Source organism: Haliotis cracherodii, unplaced genomic scaffold (assembly GCF_022045235.1).
Source record: "Haliotis cracherodii isolate W230 unplaced genomic scaffold, xgHalCrac1.p SCAF_9, whole genome shotgun sequence".
NCBI classification, from domain to species: domain Eukaryota; kingdom Metazoa; phylum Mollusca; class Gastropoda; order Lepetellida; family Haliotidae; genus Haliotis; species Haliotis cracherodii.
In genome coordinates, this window is record NW_027266343.1 from 48,012,815 (window position 1) to 48,040,128 (window position 27,314).

The window sequence follows — 27,314 nt, forward strand, 5'->3', positions numbered from 1 at the left end:
TCAGTGCAGGTGTCTTGTGTGTTAGAGCTGAAACCTGAAGCAGTCAGTGCAGGTGTCTTGTGTGTTAGATCTGACACCTGAAGCAGTCAATGCAGGTGTCTTGTGTGTTAGAGCTGACACCTGAAGCAGTCAGTGCAGGTGTCTCGTGTGTTAGAGGTGAAACCTGAAGCAGTCAGTGCAGGTGTTTTGTGTGTAAGAGTTGAAACCTGAAGCAGTCAGTGCAGGTGTCTTGTGTGTTAGAACTGACACCTGAAGCAGTCAATGTAGGTGTCTAGTGTGTTAGAACTGACACCTGAAGCAGTCAGTGCAGGTGTCTTGTGTGTTAGAGCTGAAACCTGAAGCAGTCAGTGCAGGTGTCTTGTGTGTTAGAGCTGAAACCTGAAGCAGTCAGTGCAGGTGTCTTGTGTGTTAGATCTGACACCTGAAGCAGTCAGTGCAGGTGTCTTGTATGTTAGATCTGACACCTGAAGCAGTCAGTGCAGGTGTCTTGTGTGTTAGAGCCGAAACCTGAAGCAGTCAGTGCAGGTGTCTTGTGTGTTAGATCTGACACCTGAAGCAGTCAGTGCAGGTGTCTTGTGTGTTAGATCTGACACCTGAAGCAGTCAGTGCAGGTTTCTTGTGTGTTAGAGCTGACACCTGAAGCAGTCAGTGCAGGTGTCTTGTGTGTTAGAGCTGAAACCTGAAGCAGTCAGTGCAGGTGTCTTGTATGTTAGAGCTGAAACCTGAATCAGTCAGTGCAGGTGTCTTGTGTGTTAGATCTGACACCTGAAGCAGTCAGTGCAGGTGTCTTGTGTGTTAGAGCTGAAACCTGAAGCAGTCAGTGCAGGTGTCTTGTGTGTTAGAACTGACACCTGAAGCAGTCAATGCAGGTGTCTTGTGTGTTAGAGCTGAAACCTGAAGCAGTCAATGTAGGTGTCTAGTCAAGGGCTAAAACTGGAAGTAGTCAGTGTATGAGTCTTGTGTCAAGAGCTGAATAAGGCTGAAGCGATCAAAGCCCACTTTTGGAAAATGCATATCTGCAACCACTCTGTGTCTACCATCCGCTGACTAGCTGATTCAGACTCTGGAGGGCTATCAGAAATCTGGATTGTCTGAGGTAGTCAAAATTATTGTACATCAATTCCATAATGTTATTCGTGTAATTAGGAGACAGTGATTCTTGATAACACCAACTACATACAGTCAAATATATCATGGTGGTATGCTATCAGATTACACTGACGCCCACTTGCCTTAACATCAGAAATATGATTTACCAACTTTTGATAACGCAAGTTGATGGATAGGTTAAGGGGGAAACAAATCTAGATAGATGGACTTAAAAGTAGGGATGGAAATATTTTGAAGCTGCTGCTCCAGCAAATAGATACAATGGATAAGAAATTATTGTCATTTTCCAATGCTGTGTTTCGCCCACAGTATCGACCAGTGTCCAGCACACACAGCGCCATATTTCCTATATAAGATATACAATGATAACTGGCCATAGTTTAAGGGACCGGAAACTAGATATTTTTTCAAATTGAAACTGTCAGAATAAATATTGATAAGGAAAAGAATTTATGGATGTCAACTTCTTTATCATGAGGGCACATGTTATTTATTTTATTTTTATTATTTATTCGAAGAATGTAATTTTTATGATAGACAATATTTTTTTTCAACAGTCTGAACCATAATTACTCTTTTTGCAAATTTGCAGGGACAATAATTTTTTTATAAAATCACAGGCACCCCATGAATATCAAATGATCGGTCCCTAACACCCTGGAGCCTTCAGAGAACAGTCATCAGCAATCAGACGAGTGCAGTTAGGCTATGAATTAGTTCTTGTCCGTCAAGGTAATCAGTTAGTATTGTAACTGAATTCCACTCCCCAGGGTCAGGTTGACCGGCAGTAGTATCGTCAAAGTGGGAGTTTTACACAGGACTTGTTGTTCAGATGGTGCTAAACGTATCACTCTCCTGGCGTCATGGGAGTGTGGAATCAGTGTTGTTTTTGTGGAGAAAGTGTAGAAGGATATTTTATTGATCAAGATCCTGGTGCTGAGTCAGATGTTATGGTGAAGGTAATCCGTGCTGCAAATAACAGCCGGCCCGACATCCATGACAATTTAATTCCATCAAGGACGGGTGAAATTAAGTTTTATTGTAGACGGTCGTATATTTTCTATATTTTTCAATTTTAAAAAAAAAATATTTTTTAAATATTCCAAGTCCAATTGTAGCCAAATACTGTATTCCTGTATTTTATTCATCAAGGAATACATTTATGTAGTGAAGTCCTTCCCAGGCTGGTTGTACACAACTACAAGGACTGGTAGGAATTTTCATGTAGCCAATCCTCAGTGGTCCAGGGGAAATTTATTTCAAGTCTGCAAGCCTGATGTACTGAATGAAAAGGGAAAGCTGTTTACAGTTAACTACATTTATTAAGAACACACTTATAACGAACTGATGGATATAACGAAATGTGTTTTAAGTCTGGGCCTTTCGTTGTATATTTAATCATATAAAATTAATGGAAAAATCAAGCTGCTTTTTGGTACCGGCCTTTCTCTGTATGTTTAATCATGTAAAATTGATGGATATAGCTAACTCACTTTGTGGTCCTGTGTGTACTCTGTCAATGACAATGTTTATGTTTATCACAAACTGCTTATCTCTGAGCTGCTCGTGGGTCCCTAACAGCCTATCAAAACATCTGCGGCTACGTGCGGCTGTTCAAAAAGGTAATAAACAAATGCATGTGCATATGATTAACTGGGTAAAGTATTGACACCCTGTCCTCAATTTACACCCTCAAATAACAATAGTAAAACCATGATTATAACCTTTGGAGTGGATATGTTCTGTCCATAAAATGTGACAGCTAGAGTGAGGAAATTCAGTCAAAATACTTTTTAACGAACTACAATTATATCAAAGTAAAATTAGTGTTACCTTTGAGTTCATTTTAACCATAATTTACCATATAATGTTCATGAAGTGATCAGTGTCCACTCGACTTGAAAGCCAATCTCAACTCCCTAAGATGTATACAACCCATGTTGCCTACTAATGCTAGAAGGTTAACAGTCACATTAGCCATCTCCTACCGGGTACCCATTCACTGCTGGGTGATCAGAGGCATATTTCAAACAAATTCACCTGCCTAAGGAGACACCACATGAAACATATGCTTCAGTGTTGGGCAGGACCAAAGCCCTGGAAACTCTCAGGAGTCGAACAATCCAAGTACTCTCCGAACCAGCAGTGCTTAACTTTACCTGATTTGTCCAATTGTACGCAGGACCACATGCCATCACAACAGTATTGCCTCAACAATATCCTATCTGAATTAGTGGTTACATAATGTAAATGAATATCAGTGCAGGGCCCCATTCCACCAAGCGATCATAGCGCTAAGACGATCGTAACTCCCATACTTTAACATTGGCTTACGACTGCAGGGCTACGATCGCTTTGTGAAACATTGTCCAGGTACCCAAGACAAAATTGGTGAGATCGGAGAGTAAATGAGCACAGCAGGCCATGTTTTTTTCAACCGATGCCAGAAATAGCCTGATCCGACATTGGTGTATTTAATTTGCTGAATTTATCAGAAGCATTACAAGGCACATGTGTACCCAGCTGAATGCCATACAGACTGCAATATCCCCTTATCACTGAGGCTGGAAACACTGTGTTGGCACATGACAGATAGTGGAGTATTTCAACACCACCACATGAACGGATTATTGTCGTGAGATTCAGTGGGCGAGGCTTTCTGACGCTTCTTTGCAGTACTGTGTCAGATTTGAAGCAGCCATAGTACTGTGTCGGATTTGAAGCAATGATAGTACTGTGTCAGTATTGAAGCAATAATAGTATTGTGTCAGTATTGAAGCAATAACAGTACTGTGTCAGTATTGAAGCAAGAATAGTACTGTGTCAGTATTGAAGCAAGAATAGTACTGTGTCAGTATTGAGGCAAGAATAGTACTGTGTCAGTATTGAAGCAAGAATAGTACTGTGTCAGTATTGAAGCAATATTACTGTGTCAGATTTGAAGCAATAATAGTACTGTGTCAGTATTGAAGCAACAGTTCAACACTGATTCACAAATCAATACGTTAATAGTGAGTGAGTTGGGTTTAACACTGCTGTGAACATTAATCCAGTTATGTCACAGAGTATCAGCAGGTCTCAGACATTCACCACTTTGGTGAAACTCTTGAGCACTGCCAAGTCGGGTGCTGACAAACCTAGAAACACAATCAGGTCAAACCAGGATTCAAATACACAATCTGAGGTTTCTGACATATGCTAAGGGATGCAACTCTGCACTGAGAAATTGCGGAGGCTCAGACAACTGGGCCACCAATGCCTTGGTAACAGACCTAAACACGAGTTCACTCATTGTCATGAGGTCATGCTTAAACATCAGCCACTAGGCTGCCCCCTCTAGTCTTACATGACACATGGAAAATCTTTTGATATCGACTATATCAACATGAAATCCTTGATAGGCATTTAGAAGTTGGGAAAACCAGAATCCATGACACTATTAATGGATAGCAACTTCTATTAGTCTTTGTCACGACGTTTCAGAGCTACTTCTTGCTCCTTCAACAGGTGAATGCTTAGTGAGTGCATAGAGTTTGTATATATATTTATATAAATCATGATATACACCTCTATGCACTCACTAAGCATTCACTTGATGAAGGAACAAGAAGTAGCACTGTAATTTTGTGACAAAGAATTAAAGATGTTGCTTTCCATAAATAGTGTCATGTATTCATGTTTCAACATGAGTCAATGGAAATTTAAGACCCTGAGACTTGCCCAGGAGGTATATTGACAAGTGCCCAAAACCATCTTCCTACTTTTGTAGTGTCTGTTAGGGCTGGGTAACTCGGGTACTCGGGTGGGGTGGTTCCTGAGTAGGACATCATCTTGTGACCACCTGGACATGTGGTTAGTCACGTGATATATAGTGATTAATGATAAAAGTTAACTAGAACTCCATGGCTACACTACAAGTCACTAATGTCCGCATGGCTTTCCAACTATGCACCCATTCCTTCTGACTTTTATATGTTTGAATAAAGATAAAGCTTCAGTCAAATTCAAGTGTATGCGTGACCAGATCATTCTACATGTGTGTGTCTAAGTGCATTTTGATATGGCTACAGTCAACTAGTCCCAATCAGACATTTGGTACCCATCTCTTGAGACCTACAACGGGTACCTGGGTAGGGTCAGGTAATAGGGTATTGGGTACCCGGGTAGTAAATTTGGACTCGTCCCCGCCCTAGTTTGTAAACTTTAGTAATCAGTATCTTGAGAGTAACAAATAAAGCTAACCTGGTGAGCTTCAGTGGCAGAGAGATTACTGATGTCATTTTGTTGGTTTGTTGTTTAACGCCGCACTCAACAACATTCCAGCTATATGACGGCGGTCTGTAAATAATTGAGTCTGGACCAGACAATCCAGTGATTAATGTCATGAGCATCGATCCACGCAATTGGGATCCATGACATGCATCAACCAAGTCAGCGAGCCTGACCACCCGATCCTGTTAGTCGCCTCTTACGACAAGTAAAGTCGCCTTGTACGGCAAGAATGGGTTGCTGAAGACCTATTCTACCTCGGATCTTCACGGGTCTGATGTCATTTGATTGTGATGTCATGGTAACTGATGGCCTGCACCCAAGCGATATCGCCTGTTGAAGCCAGTTTTGGGTGATAAATTCATGTTATGAGATTAAATAGATTCTGTACAGCCTGTGGACCAATCAGAATGCAGGATTTATAAGTGTCCTTGTAGAATACTAATTGTGGATACCGGTATATTTTAATAGAAAACCCTAGAATGTTGTGACTCATCTTCAGATTAAAACTTTGTTGTTTACGAAACTCTAATTGCCCCTGGGGCTCAATTGAATCACCTCATGAAAAATATGGCACTGCACAAACAGATTCATATAAATAATTTACTTCTCAAGAGAATACTGTTAACTTCGAAATAATGGAATGTTAAAACTATGAAAACAAAAAACATACTGTAATTACAAACTTAATGGCATTCTTCCCATTGAAATGCTTTAGATCGAAGACAACCTCCCTGTTTAGTTACAGCGGAGTGAAATAGACACGTATCAGAATGAGCAATGGGGTAATAGACGCAAAGCGACTACAAAAGTATTTCTGTTTATTGGGCTTCCACACGCTGCTGAAGTCTATCTATTTCAGGAGGCTCCAGCTTGCCGTAATTAGCAATGGAGACACGAGAGATTAGGGACTTTGTATTAAGGGAAATCATTGCGACTCTCCCATTCATTCCTCAGTGACATCAGGAGTGAAAATCTAATTAATCTTGTGATTGCAGCTTGTTGTCATCACTGATGGAGTATGAAAGCAGCACAGACCGAGATGCAGATGAATATGAAAGTATCGCCAGTGTCATCCCATGGGATGGGCTGCTGGTCAATCAATATGCTGTTACTAAATCTAAGCACTAATTTCCTAAAAACTGTTTCTCTAATTTACAGGGAAATAGACATGTAAAATACCAATGGTTTTGGTCATTGACTAAGGAATTGGGCATGGTGCTTGTAACAGTTATATTTTAACTCATTAAAAGTAAATTTATAACTATGGATCATGGGACAAAACCTTTTCAGAATACTTGATTAAAATAAATTAGACTGAGTTGTATGTCATGATATACTTACAACTGTCTCTGTTTTGCATTTGACTGAGACAGCTCTGATAATCGCAGACAAATTATCTCTCTCGTACATGAAAGTTTCGCTTACCCCTGGGGCATATGGAGACATTTAATCATGTTGCCTGAGCAATCAGTATTTGTTTCATTATTTTTCTATTTGCATTGATATTCCCAAGGAAGAATTATATGAGATCATCCAGTGATTTAGCCTTACCCTGAAACACAACTGTGAAGATCAGGGTTAGAATAGGTCTTCTGCAACCCATGTTTGCTGTAAAAGGAGACTATGCTTGTCGTAAGAGGCGTCTAACAGGTTTCGGTGGTCAGGCTCACTGGTTTGGTTCATGCATGTCATCGTATCCCAATTGCGTAGATAGATGCTCATGATATCAGTCATTAGATTGTCTGGTCCAGATTCGATTATTAACAGACCCCCGTCATATAGCCTGAATATTACTGAGTGCAGCGTTAAACAGCAAACAAAAACAAACCAAACTAAACATTGACTTGTTGTACTGCAAGCATTTGATGATCTAATGTTCATGTTAGTTCAAGTCTGCCATGAGAAGGCAAGGCTGGTCCAGTTCTTCATGGTGCTGCAATTCACTTTGCAGAGTGACATCCCTTACTATTATCAATCACAGGTTCGAATCCTGGGACCCCTGAAGATTCCGGGGTAGAATAGGTCTTCAGCAACCCATACTTGCCGTAAAAGATGACTATGCTTGTCGTAAAAGGTGACTAAAGGGGTCGGGTGGTCAGGCTCACTGACTGGGTTGATGCATGTCATTGATCCCAATTGTGTGGATCGATGCTCATGCCATTAATCACTGGATTGTCTGGTCCAGACTCGATTATTTACAGACTGCCATCATATAGCTGGAACATTGCTGAGTGCGGCGCTTAACAACAAACAAACCAACCAACCAAATCGAATCCTGGTTTCACCCTAATTATGTTTCTAGGTTTGTCGATCCATGTGGTCCACATCAATGCACAGTTGTTCAAAACACTAGAATTCACTGTACTGAGTTGTGTCCCTTAGGCACGCCAGAAACCCATGATTGGTTTGAATCCGTTTTCACCCCAGTTATGTTTCTAGGTTTGTCAGAACCATATCCGCACTTGTGTGTTTCACCAAAGCATTAAACATCGGAGACCTGCATCACTTCAGGATTCATCCCACGTTAAGTTGTACATCCCTCAGATTGAAAAACATTTCAAAACAGCATTAAAACTCGATCACTCACTGATGGAGGCAGCTGAAAAAAATAAGCAAATCTAGTGTATGAACTTATTTCGTATATGGAACTGGCCACAACAAAGAATATCATTCAACGCTAATATCCTCAAGAAAGACATCCAGCAAAGGAAGATCAATACCAGCACAACATCTTGACCATTGTCAGGATTGTAATCAAATTTTTATTTATTTTTAAAAAAATGTCAACAGTAATGAATAAATTATGGAAAATAGTTCCAGACAAGCAAAACAGGAGCCTGGCAAGGTTACTGGTCTGACTTCACACTCTGGTGCAGTGGTGACTCAGCATAACAAATTTGCATATCACGTGACCAGACTGTGTAAGATGTGACGAATCGTCACATGGCGCTGGCCTGTGGCAGAGGTACTATGCTGGTCGCATGGAACTCTGGGTAGGAGATTGGTCTGACTTATATTTTCTTGTCACTGGATGACAGGAGAGCGGCCATTTTGAGCGCTGATTCCATCTGTCACCTGGTGTCACAGACCTGCTTACACCACCATGATGGCTGATAAAAAACACTCACAAGAATGTGATCTATCTTATTTGTCACAAGACCCATTCAAAGATTTTTCCTCAAGCTCTTGGTTTGAGTCTGTGCTAAATATCTTGATCCCCAATACAAAGCAGATCGATACCGAGAGTCTTTTCTGAACTTCTTTTTGGAGAGCTTTAATTGACTTAGTTTCTGAAGGACAGATTTCTGTCCCTGGGGACTGACACTGAGCTGTAAACAGTGTAATCTTATTATTCATTTCATTACATTCATGAAATTAGTGGAAAACATTATTACACTGTTTGCAGCTTGTTTTAACAAGATCTCGGCATGATGTCATTTGGTACATCACGAGTCAGAAGTGCCATCTCCCAGGCATTTCACGAAGCCTGTTTCCATGCAAAACAGTTCTGATTTCAAAATATTTTTGTCTTGAAGAATAGAAAAAAATGGGTCTTCAGTGTCAGAAGTATTTCAGTTTTGTTTGCCCTTATTTTTTGATAAACCTTCATCTCAACGTTGTGAGACAAGATATTTTACGCTTGTGTTTTATTAAGTTAATGTTGTGAGTGTGATTATATATGTATATATGAGCACTGCATTGTTTTCGACTACTGATAATCTCTGGGTATATCTTTGTATATAAGGGGCACAGGTGACCTCGTCGTCTGGGGCTCCTCCGTTTGCTGTATGGAGTTGCATCCCTTGAACACATCAGAATCCTATGAGTGTGGGGGTTGATTCCTCATTTGCCCTGAGTTTGTTTCTAGGTTTGTCAGCATCATTATAAACCATGCTCATGCATTCACCAAAGTGGTAAACGTCTATTGGTTTAGTTTGGTTCGTTGTTTAATGCTGCACTCAGCAATATTCCAGCTATATGACGGTGGTTGGTAAATAATCGATTCTGGACTAGACAGTCCAGTGATTGACATCATGAGCATTGAACCATGCAATTGGAATAGGATGACATGCATCAACCAAGTCAGTAAGCCTGACCACCTGATCCCGTTAGTTGCCTCTAACGACAAGCATAGGCACCTTTTACGGCAAGCATGGGTTGCTGAAGATCTATTCTACCCCGGATCTTCACAGGTCTAAGGGCAGCATCACTTTGGGCTTTCCTCCCACATCAAGCTGGAACACAGAATATGACTGGAACACAGAATATGACTGGAGTACTGTTCAGAGCAGCATTAAACCCAACTCACTCACTTTTAATGTGGGGAAATACAGTGTAACCTCAATCAGTAGAGTATTGTTCACAGTGAAATCCTCCAGATAAACTACTGTTTGGAATAACAAATTATTGGTAAGCTTTACCTTTTCCTTTTCACACATTGATAATCAGGGCCCTGTTCCACAAAGCCATCTTAGTGCTATGTTGATCGTAAGCCTATGGTAAAGTATGGGAGCTACGACCAACTTAGCACTAAGGTCGCTTTGTGGAACAGGGCCCAGGTACCCCAGCCACATATGAGTAAGTAAGAGCATGAGGGATCGAGTATAGTTATACAATGTCTTTAGCAATAGTCAAGGGGGTCATTGTACAAAGTGATCTTAGCGCTTAGGTGATCATGACTCTCATACCTTAACATGGACTTACGACAGTCGTAGGGCTAAGGTTGTTTTGTACAACGGCACCCTGTAATGTCAGGGTGGGGGACACCAGAAATTAGTTTCACTCATGTGAGGAATCAAACCTGAGACAGATAGGTGAACAGAGACAACTCTAAATGACTGAAGTGGGTTGTCCCAGCCCTGGGTTCAAGTCCCATGTAGGTACAGTCACGTCAATGTGTGACACCATTGTTATGTCGATGGAATATTGCTAAGAGCAGTTCAAAACCATATCTCAGTTCCAGTTGGATACAAAGATTATATTCTTTCAATAATTTACAGTAAATACAAGACTTGAGTGTCTGATACTCCTGAAAGAGCTCTGTTCAATTCATCTGCCATCATTAATCCATGACCAAGGGGCATCTGGTCAACTGTCTACAGTACACTCCTACAGCAGCATGTACACCACTTCCCACCTAACCTTCTCCAGAATGTGCCGCGAGCCAACAGCGCTAATAATCTCCAGTTAAATGGGGTAATTATCACTTACTGTCATATCTATCTGGACATGGGTGGACATCAATGTTTGGAAGGAGGCTTATAATGTGGACCTGGTTTGGCACAAATGTTTGGAAGAAGGGTTTGTGGACCTGGTTTGGCACCAATGTTTGGAAATCTGCTGTGGGGACCTAGATTGGGACCAATCTTTGGATCTCAGCTGTGTGGACCTAAATTGGCACCAATCTTTGGAAATCGGCTGTATGGACCTAGATTGGCACCAGTGTTTGGAAGAAGTTGATGTGTTGGGCTGGTTTTACATCAATGTTTGGAAGTCGGCTGTCTTGACCTAAATTGGCACCAATCTTTGGAAATTGGGCGTGTGGACCTAAATTGACACCAATGTTTGGAAGTCGGCTGTGTGAACCTAGATTGACACCTGGTTTGGAAATTGGCTATGTGGACTTAGATTGACACCAATGTTTGGAAATTGGCTATCAGTGGACCAAGATTGACACCAATGTTTGGAAGTCGGCTGTTTGGACCTAGATTGACACCAATGTTTGGAAATTGGCTATCAGTGGACCTAGATTGACACCAATGTATGGAAATCGGCTGTGACCTTGTAAATAGACAGACACATGAGCTACCTTATCTCAAATCAGGGAAGCTTCCCATGTGAAGACCTTCATGTTGCACAATCAGGCTTTAGTATCTCATTTAATCAATGGCATCTCTGTTCCCTGAAAGATAAAGCAAGACAGGTCAGGCAGCAACTACAGCAAGCTCATGTGGTCAGGATTCCCCACTACAGTTGAAGAAGATACGGAGCTTGTCGGTCTGTCACATGATCAGAGAGCTGGCCCACAGATTTCCGCTCTCGGCCAGTTCACATCACACCATATAGCAGCAACTGAAGAAATAACTGTTGCAACATTCAGCAGTGACTGTCTGGGCAGCCTGAATTGTTAGATTAAGTAACTTGAAGATCATGAGTTCATTTGAAGATGTCATGCCTCCAGTCGATGTGTGGTCATGTATATAATGAGTGGTCTTGTGGAGCTCATTGATTCCGTGCATTCAAAGGTAGGATTCATCTTGCTTTTGATGTCAATCTTTTGTGGGAAAATGGTGGGATTCTTTCACTGTCGCTGATGGTATAAATGTGATATCATGCTTACGGTATATTTGATATCAAATTAGTATAAGATATGATAAGATATATAACCAATTAAATTCTGTGTAAAAGGTTATCAAGGAGTAAAATAGTACTGATATCAAGGAGTATGGATGATGTGATATCAAGGTGTGTGAATGGAGATTTATTCAAAGGGTATGGATGGTGATTGTATCAAGGTGTATAAAGGGTGATGACATCAAGGAGCATAGATGAAATGATATCAAGATGTATAGATGGTGGTTATATCAAGGAGTACAGATGTCCTGATATCAAGGAATTTAGATGGTAATGATATCATGGAGGAAAGATGGTGCTGATTTGGAAAGATATATGGTGTTGATATCAAAGGATATAGATGGTATTGATATCAAGAGATATAGATGGAGCTGATATCAAGAGAAATAGATGGTGTTGATATCCAGAGATATAGATGGTATTGATATCAAGAGATATAGATGGAGCTGATATCAAGAGATATAGATGGTATTGATATCAGGAGATATAGATGGAGCTGATATCAAGAAAAATAGATGGTGTTGATGTCAAGAGATAGGTGGAGCTGATATTAAGAGATAAAGATGGCGTTGATATCAAGAGATATAGATGGTGTTGATTTCAAGAGCTATAGATAGTGGTGATATCAAGAGCTATAGATGGTGATGATATCAAGAGATATAGATGGTGTTGATATCAAGAGATATAGATGTTGTTGATATTTAGAGATAAAGATGGCGTTGATATCAAGAGTTATAGATGGTGTTGATATCAAGAGCTATAGCTTGTGGTGATATTAAGAGCTATAGATGTTGATGATATCAAGAGATATACTGTAGATGGTGTTGATATCAAGAGATATAGATGGTGTTGATATCAAGAGATATAGATTGTGGTGATATCAAGAAATATAGATGGTATTGATATTAAGAGATATATATCATGTTGATATCAAGGGACATATATCATGTTGATATCAAGAGATATAGATGATGCTTATATCAAGATATAAAGATGGTGCTGATATCAAGGGATATAGATGGTGCTGATATCAAGAGATATAGATGGCATTGATATCAAGAGATATAGATGATATTGATATTAAAAGATATAGATGGTGTTGATATCAAGTGATATTTGGTGGTGATATCAATACATATAGATGGTGGTGATATCAAGACATATGGATGGTGATGATATGAAGAGATATAGATGGTGGTGATATCAAGACATATAGATGGTGGTGATATCAATACATAGAGATGGTGCTGATATCAAGACATAGAGATGGTGCTGATATCAAGACATATAGATGGTGCTGATATCACGAGATATAGATAGTGGTGATATCAAGACATATAGATGGTGGTGATATCAAGACATATAGATGGTGGTGATATCAAGACATTAAGATGTCTGACAAATATCTCAGGCCCCTTCCCAAGAATTTTGTATGGTCAGTGGGAAGTAATATGTTAATTAGTTTTGCTTGATCATACCACTAAAGTCTTGAAAGACAAGAACAGTTTCATGAGGCTCTTCCCACATGAGAATTCCAACACAGAGGATCAAAGGAAGATATCTCAAGGCATATGTTCAACTGGGAGCTCCCAAGTCTGCCCCAGGGCTCGGAAGGAAAGGAGCTGCATGTCCTAGTCCTTCCCTTATAGTGTACTGATTAGTCTTCCCCAATACTGTACTGTGAAGGAGCACCACGCCCTCCCCAATTACTGTACTGTGAGGCAGCTCTACGTCCTCCCCAATACTGTACTGTGAGGGAGCACCACGCCCTCCCCAATACTGTACTGTGAGGCAGCTCTACGTCCTCTCCAATACTGTACTGTGAGGGAGCACTACATCCTCCCCAATACTGTACTGTGAGGGAGCACCACATCCTCCCCAATACTGTACTGTGAGGGAGCACCACGCCCTCCCCAATACTGTACTGTGAGGGAGCACCACACCCTCCCAATTACTGTACTGTGAGGCAGCTCTACGTCCTCCCCAATACTGTACTGTGAGGGAGCACCACACCCTCCCAATTACTGTACTGTGATGCAGCACCACATCCTCCCCAATACTGTACTGTGATGGAGCACCACGTCCTCCCCAATTACTGTACTGTGAGGGAGCACCACATCCTCCCCAATTACTGTACTGTGAGGCAGCACCACGCCCACCCCACTACTGTACTGTGAGGCAGCACCACGCCCACCCAACTACTGTACTGTGAGGCAGCACCAAGCCCACCCCACTACTGTACTGTGAGGCAGCACCACATCCTCCCCAATACTGTACTGTGAGGCAGCACCACATCCTCCCCAATACTGTACTGTGAGGCAGCACCACGCCCACCCCACTACTGTACTGTGAGGCAGCACCACACCCTCCCCAATACTGTACTGTGAGGCAGCACCACATCCTCCCCAATTACTGTACTGTGAGGCAGCACCACGCCCACCCCACTACTGTACTGTGAGGCAGCACCACGCCCACCCCAATACTGTACTGTGAGGCAGCACCACATCCTCCCCAATTACTGTAGTGAGGCAGCACCAGGCCCACCCCAATATTGTACTGTGAGGCAGCACCACGCCCACCCAACTACTGTACTGTGAGGCAGCACCACGCCCACCCCACTACTGTACTGTGAGGGAGCACCACGCCCTCCCCAATACTGTACTGTGAGGGAGCACTACATCCTCCCCAATACTGTACTGTGAGGCAGCACCACGCCCTCCCCAATACTGTACTGTGAGGGAGCACCACATCCTCCCCAATACTGTACTGTGAGGGACCACCAGGCCCACCCCAATACTGTACTGTGAGGGAGCACCACATCCTCCCAATTACTGTACCGTGAGGGAGCACCACATCCTCCCCAATACTGTACTGTGAGGGATCACCACGCCCTCCCCAATACTGTACTGTAAGGGAGCACCACATCCTCCCCAATATTGTATTGTGAGGCAGCTCTACGTCCTCCCCAATACTGTACTGTGAGGGAGCACCACATCCTCCCCAATACTGTACTGTGAGGCAACACCACGTCCTCCCCAATTACTGTACTGTGAGGGAGCACCACGCACTCCCCAATACTGTACTGTGAGGGAGCACCAAGTCCTCCCCAATTACTGTACTGTGAGGCAGCTCTACGTCCTCCCCAATACTGTACTGTGAGGGAGCACCACATCCTCCCCAATACTGTACTGTGAGGCAACACCACGTCCTCCCCAATTACTGTACTGTGAGGGAGCACCACGCACTCCCCAATACTGTACTGTGAGGGAGCACCAAGTCCTCCCCAATTACTGTATTGTGAGGCAGCTCTACGTCCTCCCCAATACTGTACTGTAAGGGAGCACCACGTCCTCCCCAATACTGTACTGTGAGGGAGCACCACGTCCTCCCCAATTACTGTACTGTGAGGGAGCACCACGTCCTCCCCAATTACTGTACTGTGAGGGAACAGCACTTCCTCCCCAATACTGTACTGTGAGGCAGGACCACGCCCACTCCAATACTGTACTATGAGGCAGCTCTACGTCCTCCCCAATACTGTACTGTGAGGAAGCACCACGTCCTCCCCAATACTGTACTGTGAGGCAGGACCACGCCCACTCCAATACTGTACTGTGAGGGAGCACCATGCACTCCCCAATACTGTACTGTGAGGGAGCACCACATCTTCCCCAATACTGTACTGTGAGGGAACAGCACTTCCTCCCCAATACTGTACTGTGAGACAGGACCACGCCCACTCCAATACTGTACTATGAGGCAGCTCTACGTCCTCCCCAATACTGTACTGTGAGGAAGCACCACGTCCTCCCCAATACTGTACAGTTGAGGCAACACCAAGTCCTCCCCACTACTGTACTGTGAGGGAGCACCAAGCCCTCCCCAATTACTGTACTGTGAGGCAACTCTATGTACTCCCCACTACTGTACTGTGAGGCAACACCACGCCCTACCCAATACAGTACCGTGAGGGAGCACCAAGCCCTCCCCAATTACTGTACTGTGAGGCAACTCTATGTACTCCCCACTACTGTACTGTGAGGGAGCACCATGCCCTCCCCAATTACTGTACTGTGAGGCAGCTCTACGTCCTCCCCAATACTGTACCGTGAGGCAGGACCACGCCCACTCCAATACTGTACTGTGAGGAAGCACCACGTCCTCCCCAATACTGTACTGTGAGGCAACACCAAGTCCTCCCCACTACTGTACTGTGAGGGAGCTCCACGTCCTCCCCAATACTGTACTGTGAGGGAGCACCATGCCCTCCCCAATACTGTACTGTGAGGGAGAACCACGTCCTCCCCAATACTGTACTGTGAGGGAGCACCACGTCTTCCCCAATACTGTTCTGTGAGGCAACACCACACTCTCCCAATTACTGTAGTGAGGCAGCACCAGGCCCACCCCACTACTGTACTGCGAGGGAGCACCACGTCCTCCCCAATACTGTACTGTGAGGGAGTACCACACCCTCTCCAATACTGTACTGTGAGGCAACACCAAGTCCTCCCCAATACTGTACTGTAAGGGAGCTCCACGTCCTCCCCAATACTGTACTGTGAGGCAGCACCACGCCCACCCCAATACTGTACTGTGAGGCAGCTCCATGCCCACCCCACTACTGTTCTGTGAGGCAACACCACACCCTCCCAATTACTGTACTGTGAGGCAGCACCATGCCCACCCAACTACTGTACTGTGAGGCAACTCTATGTACTCCCCACTACTGTACTGTGAGGGAGCACCACGCCCTCCCCAATTACTGTACTGTGAGGCAGCTCTACGTCCTCCCCAATACTGTACCGTGAGGCAGGACCACGCCCACTCCAATACTGTACTGTGAGGAAGCACCACGTCCTCCCCAATACTGTACTGTGAGGCAACACCAAGTCCTCCCCACTACTGTACTGTGAGGGAGCACCACGTCCTCCCCAATACTGTACTGTGAGGGAGCACCACGTCCTCCCCAATACTGTACTGTGAGGGAGCACCACGTCTTCCCCAATACTGTTCTGTGAGGCAACACCACACCCTCCCAATTACTGTAGTGAGGCAGCACCAGGCCCACCCCACTACTGTACTGTGAGGCAGCACCACGCCCACCCCACTACTGTACTGCGAGGGAGCACCACGTCCTCCCCAATACTGTACTGTGAGGGAGTACCACACCCTCTCCAATACTGTACTGTGAGGCAACACCAAGTCCTCCCCAATACTGTACTGTAAGGGAGCTCCACGTCCTCCCCAATACTGTACTGTGAGGCAGCACCACGCCCACCCCAATACTGTACTGTGAGGCAGCTCCATGCCCACCCCACTACTGTTCTGTGAGGCAACACCACACCCTCCCAATTACTGTACTGTGAGGCAGCACCATGCCCACCCAACTACTGTACTGTGAGGCAGCACCACGCCCTCCCTACTACTGTACTGTGAGGCAGCACCACGCCCTCCCCACTACTGTACTGTGAGGCAGCACCACGACCTCCCCAATACTGTACTGTGAGGCAGCACCACGCCCACCCAACTACTGTACAGTGAGGCAGCACCACGCCCTCCCCAATACTGTACTGAAAGTTCCCTCCCACTCTCTGCCTACAATATGTGTTGTATTGATTCTCCATCTGACCAACCTCGCCTGCTCTTGTCACCAGCTTACTGGCTGGATCTGGTCCGAAGTAGCAGATATCTTCACCCTCTCACAGATAGTCATGAGGAAAATACCTTCATTACAAAAGGATCAAGAATTTTGAAAAGTCATCACCATCACCACTGTAACATTTGCTTGTGCTTCTAGGAACTGAACCATTCACTGACCCAAACCATGGAAAGTTTATTGTGCAAGAATATTTATGTTCAGGTTTGAGAAGGATAGTTGTGGCGCCAATATATGTTGGCGTCATGTGTTGACACAACAGGGCCAGCTGTAACTATGTGTAGGAGGAAATAGACACTCCATCATTCCAGTCTAGATAATGCTCTTTTAAACATTACATGGAACAGGTGACAGATTTTGTGATAATATTCCAACTTATTGTATAGATGCTCCTTGGTTTTACTACTGACTGAGAGTAATGTATTGCTCTGTGTGGGACACAAACAAGTTGTGGCTAAGTACTACTGATGTGTGCAGTCATGGTGCCGTGAGCAGTGTGTCTCTAAGTACACAGATGGCTGTGTGCCTGTCTGTGTGCCGCTGACCTCCCCTCCATATCTGTAAGTGTTCACCTCAGGTTCTACTCTCAGGATTCACTGACCGTTTCTCGTCTGCTCTAGCGCTGACTGTCTGTCCACTCTGTTTCTCTGTCTGTTGTTTACTGCCTGTCTGCCTATGCCTACTGTCTGTCTGTCTGTCTTGTGCTCCGTCTCAGCTATTGTCTGTTCATCTGTCTTTCAAATTACTATAAGTCTGTCTTTCCATCTCTTACTGTCTGTCTGTCTGTCACCTAGCAACTGTTGTTATATTGATTGAAGCTGTTTGAAGTATAACTGTATTTGTCTGTCTGTCTGTCACCTAGCAATTGTGGTTACATTGATTGAAGCTGTTTGAAGTATAATTATATTTGTCTGTCTGTCTGTCACCTAGCAACTGTTGTTACATTTATTGAAGCTGTTTGAAGTATAATTATATTTGTCTGTCTGTCTGTCACCTAGCAACTGTTGTTACATTTATTGAAGCTGTTTGAAGTATACTTTGATCAATCAGAAATATAACTACTCGTAGATTAACAGATATGTCAATCTTGTTCCAGAAATATTTTGAGGTATACACAATTTGGTTCTTTTTATTTTAATGTCAAGTAGGCAATGGGTTCTTTTATGTCACTGTCTATTCGTAGAGGACGGTCATAAACTGCTAGATACATCTTACCATTTGAACCAGTAGACAAACATCTCTGGGGGATATGAATCAAATTGGCTGGAAGTGCCACTTTCCCAAGCCTGTAGTCCCCCTTTTACACTATGTTACTCAAGAGTGATGCCATGTCCGTGTAAACCAGTGTGTCATGTCTCTGTTTGAGAGAGTTGGTGAGTGAGTGTGGCTTTATGCCCCTTTAGTCCAGCAATTTCACGGCGGGGGACATCAGAAATGGGCTTCACAGATTCTACCCATGTTGGGAATCAAACCCGGGCCTTTAGCATGACGAGGCAATTAACGGGATCAGGTGGTCAGGCTCGCTGACTTGGCTGAAACGTGTCATGAAAACCCAACTGATGTTAATGATGTCAATCGCTGGATTGTCAGGTCCAGTCTTGATTATTTACAGGCTGCCGTCATACAGCTGGAATATTGCTGAGTGCAGCGTTAACAACATATATCACAATACAAAGGCGGGAGTTGGGATTTAGCACAGCTGAACAATATTTCAGTTATACCACAGTATGTCAGGTTAATTTGACATTGAAACCTTTAGAGATGCAGGTCACAGACATTTTCCTCATAAATCAAGAAAGTGACATTTGGTTCATAAATTATATCACAAGTATTATCATTCTTCACCACCCTGACAGTGTTATTACTTAAAAGCTTCATATCCAACTTGAAAACTGCAAGACTCGCCTGAACCATGTGAACAATAAAATAAAATAATTCAAGAGAATTAGGTTTTATGGGAGAAATATTTTATGTGATTTTGTCCTGTTTAGTCTGTCTTAAAAATCGAACATCATATATTTAATGAAACATTCAACCCCATTCCACACTCACATCCCCTTAATCTCAGCTCCAGCAGCCTATACACATCCCTTCTCAGCTCCGGCAGCCTATACACATCCCCTTCGCAGCTCCAGCAGCCTATACACATCCCCTTCGCAGCTCCAGCAGCCTATACACATCCCCTTCTCAGCTCCAGCAGCCTATACACATCCCCTTCTCAGCTCCAGCAGCCTATACACATCCCCTTCTCAGCTCCAGCAGCCTATACTCATCCCCTTCTCAGCTCCAGCAGCCTATACACATCCCTTTCTCAGCTCAAGCAGCCTATACACATCCCCTTCTCAGCTCTAGCAGCCTACACACATCCCCTTCTCAGCTCCAGCAGCCTATACACATCTCCTTCTCAGCTCCAGCAGCCTATACACATCCCCTTCTCAGCTCTAGCAGCCTATACACATCCCATCTCAGCTCTAGCAGCCTATACACATCCCATCTCAGGTCCAGCAGCCTATACTCATCCCCTTCTCAGCTCCAGCAGCCTATACACATCCCCTTCTCAGCTCCAGCAGCCTATACACATCCCCTTCTCAGCTCCAGCAGCCTATACTCATCCCCTTCTCAGCTCCAGCAGCCTATACACATCCCTTTCTCAGCTCAAGCAGTCTATACACATCCCCTTCTCAGCTCTAGCAGCCTACACACATCTCCTTCTCAGCTCCAGCAGCCTGTACACATCTCCTTCTCAGCTCCAGCAGCCTATACACATCCCCTTCTCAGCTCTAGCAGCCTATACACATCCCATCTCAGCTCTAGCAGCCTATACACATCCCATCTCAGCTCTAGCAGCCTATACACATCCCCTTCTCAGCTCCAGCAGCCTATACACATCCCGTTTTCAGCTTGAGGCTAGAAATTGACTTAAGAGTTTCTTAACACTCAAAGGTTCCTTTATAGAGTTATTATCTAACCTTATTTCTGGGACTATATGTTAGTTTAGGTTCACTGTACAATGTAGTGTTCATGTGATACCCTGCAAAGAAAACAATGCACAGACTTTGTAGTAGCAGGTTTTCCAGTGCTAGACATGCATCCAGGGGCTGTTTGCCAGTCATCACACGGTTTATGCAGCACTTTGCTGTTCAGCTCACATGAATATGAATGAGACTGGTAAAATTATACCTGTCTGGCTGAGTTTAACTGAGCGTCCACCATGGATAGGAGTTAAATTTGTTGGAGCTTATGGTCAGTAATTCTCGTTAAGAAAGGTAAATTGTCCTTCATTTTGATTGGTTAATGCACCCTGTTGTTCTGCTGTTTTTGTTTGTGAATTTTTTCAGTACTTAAAAACGGTAAAAAAAATGTACACTTGTGTAGGGTTCTGTGGTATGATTATCATGGTGATTATAATATATAAAATAATATCAGATTTTAGGGTTAACAAAGTTTCACGAGAATATGTGGGATATTGTTAGAACAATAATCTAACTTCATGTAAATATATATAGTACATATTGAGTCCAAACTAGATGTATTGGGTATTGCAATATATATATATTTCAACTGAAACTCATGCTAGACCAACCAATCCTTGTTTTATCTCCTCAATGCTAAACACTATGCAGGGTTCCATCAAGTTCAACAAGTTCCATCTTTTAACATCTTTTGGTACGACACGATCAGGTATCAAACCTCCGACCTTCCACTCTCAGGGCAGATGCTCAGATTTGCAGAGTCAACCTAATTGTTTCAAGTTTAATCTGCTATGTGTCTTATTTGTTTAACACTCATGTTAAATGTTGGTGAAAATGAAACAAGAAATGGTTATTCAGTGGTGATGCATTGATACGGACAGGTATCATACGCGATATTACATGCATGATATCAATGAGGATCTTACAACAGGTCAGCTTAGTGATGTTTTGATAATATCTTGGTCAAATTCAATTTTCAAGTGTATTGTTTCTTTTGCAAGGTATGTTATGAGGAAAATATAGAAAAACTGGATGTGATCTTCTAGATTTCTAAGATTTCATTTTCTTTGAGATATGGGGTAGCCTAGTGGTTGAAGTGTTCACTAATCATGTTCATGACTCTGGGTTGATTCCTAACTTGGGTAAAAGTCCATATTGCTAAAAAAAAAGGGGGAGACAACTCACTCACTCACTCACTCACTCACTCACTCACTTATTCACTCCAAGAGCAGGTAAATGTCCATGTTGCAAAAAAAAGGGGGAGACAACTCACTCACTCACTCACTCACTCACTCAAAGAGCAAGTAAATGTCCATATTGCTCAAAACAAGGGGGATACAACTTACTCACTCACTCACTCACTCACTCACAGAGCGGGTAAAAGTCCATATTGCTAAAAAAGAGTAGACACCTCACTCACTCATTCACTCACTCACAGTGCCGGTAAAAGTCCATATTGCTTAAAAAAGGGGTAGACAACTCACTCACTCACTCACACAGCGGGTAAAAGTCCATATTGCTTAAAAAAAAGGGTAGACAACTCACTCACTCACTCACTCACTCACTCAAAGAGCGGTTGATCCATCCCACACTATCGGGTATGATGACATGTCACTGAGCCTGACCACCAGTGTGCAGGCAATTCTGACTCAGTCTCGTCGGAGCAGTACATTAAAGATGTCCCCATTAAATCATGCAGCCTCTCTTTGACGTAATGAATCACCAATATGACCGTAAATGTCCATGTTGACATAGGGGTTTTGTAACATAATTTCCAATAAATATGCAATATCAGTTTCAACAAGATGTGATGTGTATTGTAGATCAGGCATAGTAATGCCGACGCATCATTGCATTTAAGGATTGACTGTGGATTTTTATTCGGGTCATTGAGGTTTGAATCGAAAATCCTGTGTGAATCTGCGTAGCAACAGGCGAAAAGAACTGCAACAGTCAGACTGTAAGGAACAAGAACAAATATGGCTGTTTGAAATGACATGGTCAGTAACCACTAGATTCAAACATTAGTTCCCTGAGAACGGGAAGATTCAGTTGGAAAAATGCAGGGCAGAAATGAAACCCGAAGACATGAAAAATACAGGCCAGCAAGCCTGCATGTTTGCTGTTTCATTCCTTCTCAGCCTTAGAAGTCTCAGTCTAATAGTATAGTTTGGACAATCAATATTGCATGACGATACATGTGAGCTGGAAGGGAATTCCCTCGACCGTAACATTGGGATTCCTCGACATTCCGTAATAACAAAAGAACTCCATTTTGGTGGGTGTGGCTTAATTTTTGGCATACATTGGGACCAATTCAGCTAATCAGAATGTAGGAATTAAAATGAACAGAACTGAACTTTAATTATATAACAGTTCCTGCTAAGAACCCACTAACATATGTGTTTCGATGTCAGAACAACAGCTTATCAAGTATAATGGAATATTTGACACAATATATAGTCAAACACACACTAACCACTGTGTCAGAGCCATGTAAGCACCTGTCACAAATATAAGCAGTCCCTATCATCACCACCAGTATACAATGCTGTTATACAATACCATTATACAATGCCATTATACAATGCCATTATACAATGCCGTTATACAATGCCGACTCGTGTTCAGTCATACTTCAAGGTGTTTCTGTTGCCAAAATGTGGCTGTGCCACCAGGCTCATGCCCACCAGTAAATCATCATGTTAAATATGAGCAAATATGCAATAGGCCATCTGAGTTCATGCAATAGATCATCTGGGTTCATGCAATAGATCCTCTGGGGTCATGCAATAGATCCTCTGGGTTCATGCAATAGATCCTCTGGGTTCATGCAATAGATCCTCTGGGGTCATGCAATAGATCCTCTGGGGTCATGCAATAGATCCTCTGGGTTCATTCAATGGGTCCTCTGGGGTCATGCAATAGATCCTCTGGGTTCATACAATAGATCCTCTGGGTTCATTCAATGGGTCCTCTGGGGTCATGCAATAGACCCCTTTTTTGACACTGTTACCCATGTATAAGTATGTGTTCCAAGAGAGCTGTCCCAGTCGTCTAAGGCGCTGCAATTCGCTGTGCAGAGTTGTGTCCCTTGGGCACGCCAGAAATCTATGATTGTGGGTTCAAATCCCAGTTTGCCCTGATTATGTTTCTAGGTTTGTCAGCACCATACCCGTGCTCGTGGGTGTCGCCGAAGTGGTAAACGTCTCAGACCTGCATCATTTCTGGCTTTCCTCCCCCATTAAGCTGACATGATGTGATATGACTGAATACTGTTAAAAGCGGCGTTAAACACAACTCACTCACTCACTCCAAGAGAGCTCCAAACTGCTCTTGTCATCATGGTAGAATGGAGATGAACCAGCAGTGTTTTAAAATTTGAGGTAGTTGAACTGTAGATACAGCTTGCTTTCAAATTAGGACAAGAGGTATCTAATCTACAGTTAGACTACCTCAAAAATTCAAAACAGTAGATATGTCTCCTAATTCTAATATACCAGGAATATTGCTGACTGTGACATCAAACATCATTGAATCACCCACTCCTTGTAATCAATACAGGGAGATGTTGGAAGGGAAAGCCATTCTAGTCACAGAAACAATTCAATGTCAGTTGTATTTAAAGAGGCCAATCAACGGTCTGTACATTGTGATCTGATTATATTGGTCTTGTTCATCATATATTTATTGTGTTACAGAACGTGTGTAATACTAAGCCAGATTGCTTTTTACACAAGTAATGTCTTCGTGTTTCACTTCTCCTGGTGGTAATTTGTTCGCTGAATTATTCATCAGTGTGACCTTCAAAAGGTTGAGCTGACCTTTATTAAGACGAGTGGCTCCATACTGGTTGTTGTCAGTTCAATAGCAGCCATGGTTTGTGGGTACCAGAGCCAGGACTACCGATGTTGTTTGTCATGTGAGAAAGTTGGTCAGAACTTGGTCCCATTTTTTCCTTCTCAAAAGCCTTGATCCGTAGTCAAAATATATATAAGGTTAGACTCTATTAGTTTCTGAAGGATATATAGCATTGATAGGACAAGGAAAAGATGAAATTTTCTATTTTTGTTGTTGGGATTTTTGTGAAATGTGTCACAAATGTTAATAATTTTGTAGCATTTACGATGGAAGCAAAGCCATATGAAGTATTAGTGAAGCTATGAATAGTATTTGAGCAGACATTAACAGGTCATTGAGTGAGTGAGTTTGGTGTCACAACACTTTGAACAGTAGTTATGTTGGAGGATAGCCTGAAGTGATGCAGGTCTCAGACGTCTAACAACTTTTTTTGAAACCTACGAGCATGGGTATGGTATTGACAAACCTATATTTGGAAGAGTACTGGTCAGTCTAAGTATTGAGGGATAGTACTAGTCAAGAGCTACTGGTCTAAACTTTTTAAATATTTTACTTAGGCACTGGTGGTGGGAATGGGATGGAGTGGTTACCTCCCCTTTATATGTATCTACCTGTGTGCTTGGCTTTACACAGTGGGACATCACATATTGGAACCTGGATGCATTGTGAATATTGGTTATATATGTGTCTGGACTAACCAAATGATAGTTTTCGAAAGTAACTGACTGATACACGTCACAAAGCATGTTTAAGCAGTATATGTCTGTTCTCTTTCAGGTGTTCGGTGGTCGGTCCTGGAGTGGGCCCCAGCACCAGGTGGCAGCACAGGACCCACCTTCAGCCTTTAAACGCACGCCAAGTTTCAGTATTGGATCCGCATACTTCAAGAAGAGGATGAGTGGGAACTATTCCATGAAGGTGAGTGAAGTATTAGATCCACTCATTGTGTCCATTACTTTCCTCCCAGGGAGGAATAAACACCTTATATAAGATGGCTACATGATAAATCGCAAAGAACAATGAAGAACGAAGCGTGGTTTATTTCACGATTAAACATTGTTCTCTCATGATGTCATTTCTGGAGATTCGAAAAAGTACTCACAACTTGATGACGTCGTATATTGGACGACGTTATTTTAGATGGGGAAGTGTCTAGTAAGTTGTTCCTCATAGATGTAGCTGGGGTACGTAGATAAACGCAGTAGCCGGAGGATCACAACCGAAAGTGGAACACATATCATATCGGTATTCTTAGAAAAGGTACAGATAATGGACATGAGGATTTTGAGAATATGCAGGAAATACCAAAACCAAACCCACATGTTAATAAAATGGACTTGTCTGACATTGCCGAGGACAGATTCTATTCAGGAATCATCATTTTCAAACTATTGATAAATATTTTTAAAGCTTGTACATTTCATCATCTTCCTTAAAAAGGCTATACATTATTATGTTGATATCTCATGGTCATTGTTTATCATAACCTGAACATAGGCCAGTCTGTGAGATAAGTGCCTTACCCGGTGCTACTTTCTTATCTTTCTGGCTAGTGAAAATCTAGGATCCAAACTGCTAGCTTAATTTTCTCCCTAGTGAGCTATAATATTTAAACTCTTCCTCCCCAATCTCAAGTAGCAAGGGGGCGGTCAGGTAGCCTAGTGGTTAAAGCGTTTGCTCATCACGCCGAAGACCCGGTTTCGATTCCCGACATGAGTACAATGTGTGAAGGCCATTTCTGGTGTCCCCCGCCGTGATATTGCTGGGATATTGCTAAAAGCGGCGTAAAACCGAACTCACTCACTCACTCAAGTAGCAAGTGTTCACTTGAGAAATAATGCCAATTTCTTAAAATTAAATAAAAATAACGGGATAGAAACCTGTTTAAAATTGATTCAGTAGTTTTAACCTTGTTGAAATATGAAATAAGTTTTCCCTCTCTGCTAACCAATTTCTCCTAGTAGTGGTGATATAATAAAAATATTGGCTTCTTAAATCTAAAATTGGCTAGTAAACATTTATCTAGCAAGCCAAATTGACAAGTACTGGTGAAAACAGGATCAGTTAGAATTAGGATCATAATATAGGAGACTCTCACCTGGCTTACCCGAGTGCCATCAATCATTGCTCATACTATCGACCACCGGATTTGCCGTGGTCTGACTTGATTATTTACAAGCTGTCTTGATAAAACTGGAATATTGCTGACAGTGGCATAAGTACACATACTCACCACAAAAGAAACGCGAACCATAGAAACATATTGAGAAGTATGTATGTTAAGAAGAGATGTTTCCAGTGTGCACCCCTCAATGACAAAAAAATAACAACCAGTCAAGTGTTACCACATAGTGTCTTTATTTTTGTCACGATCTGCTGCATGTGATTTCCAAACTTTACATGCTAATCCTGCACGACTCCAATGGTGCCTCTCGAGTCATGGATCTATGACGTCACATGTGATACGTTCTTGAGCGTCGGATCACACAACATACCAGTATGTTCGTTTGTGTATCAAACCAATCTAATATCACTGAATAAAGTCTTCATATGTTAACCGACCTATATGGTATTTGCATTTCTTTTGTTGGTGAGTATATTTCATTTACCAGTTCTATAGACAGCAATATTTTTATCTGTGAACAGTATTTATAAAATCAAGATATTCACGCTGCCGTCCATGAATAAATGGATGGATAGATATTGAATAAAAACACATTTTTTGTATGACTGGTTAAAATGATGTTTGTGTTTTGGTTATTGGAAAAGTGTCAAAATAATTTGAGCAATACTTGATTTGGAATAAGATGACTGAAGAGGTTTTCTGCTTCGAAAACATTAAATGTTGAATAATTCACAGCTCACAGTCAGTAAAAGGATTAGCGTTGTTGGATTCAAAGAGAAAGCAGTGGGATCTGTCGAGATTCACCATGTCATACATCAAACAGATTGACAAGATTTAATATCACTTGGAGGATGTAACGTTCTCCATGAAACTTCAGTTAAACTGTGAAAGAAACAATAATCCTACTGGTCGGTTCATCTCTCAATATGACTTCTGAATTGGTTGGATATTTTTTTCTGTA

General features: G+C 42.5%; 1 protein-coding gene across 1 annotated transcript in view; it reads left to right on the forward strand.

Annotated features, from left to right (window-relative positions):
• The window catches only part of LOC139453341 (1-phosphatidylinositol 4,5-bisphosphate phosphodiesterase epsilon-1-like), a 369,664-nt gene that overhangs the window by 295,505 nt on the left and 46,845 nt on the right, over positions 1–27,314 (forward strand). Inside the window, exon 17 of the mRNA XM_071235012.1 lies at positions 25,006–25,146. Within this exon, the coding sequence (XP_071091113.1) occupies positions 25,006–25,146 (141 nt within the window). The remainder of the gene's footprint in view (positions 1–25,005; positions 25,147–27,314) is intronic.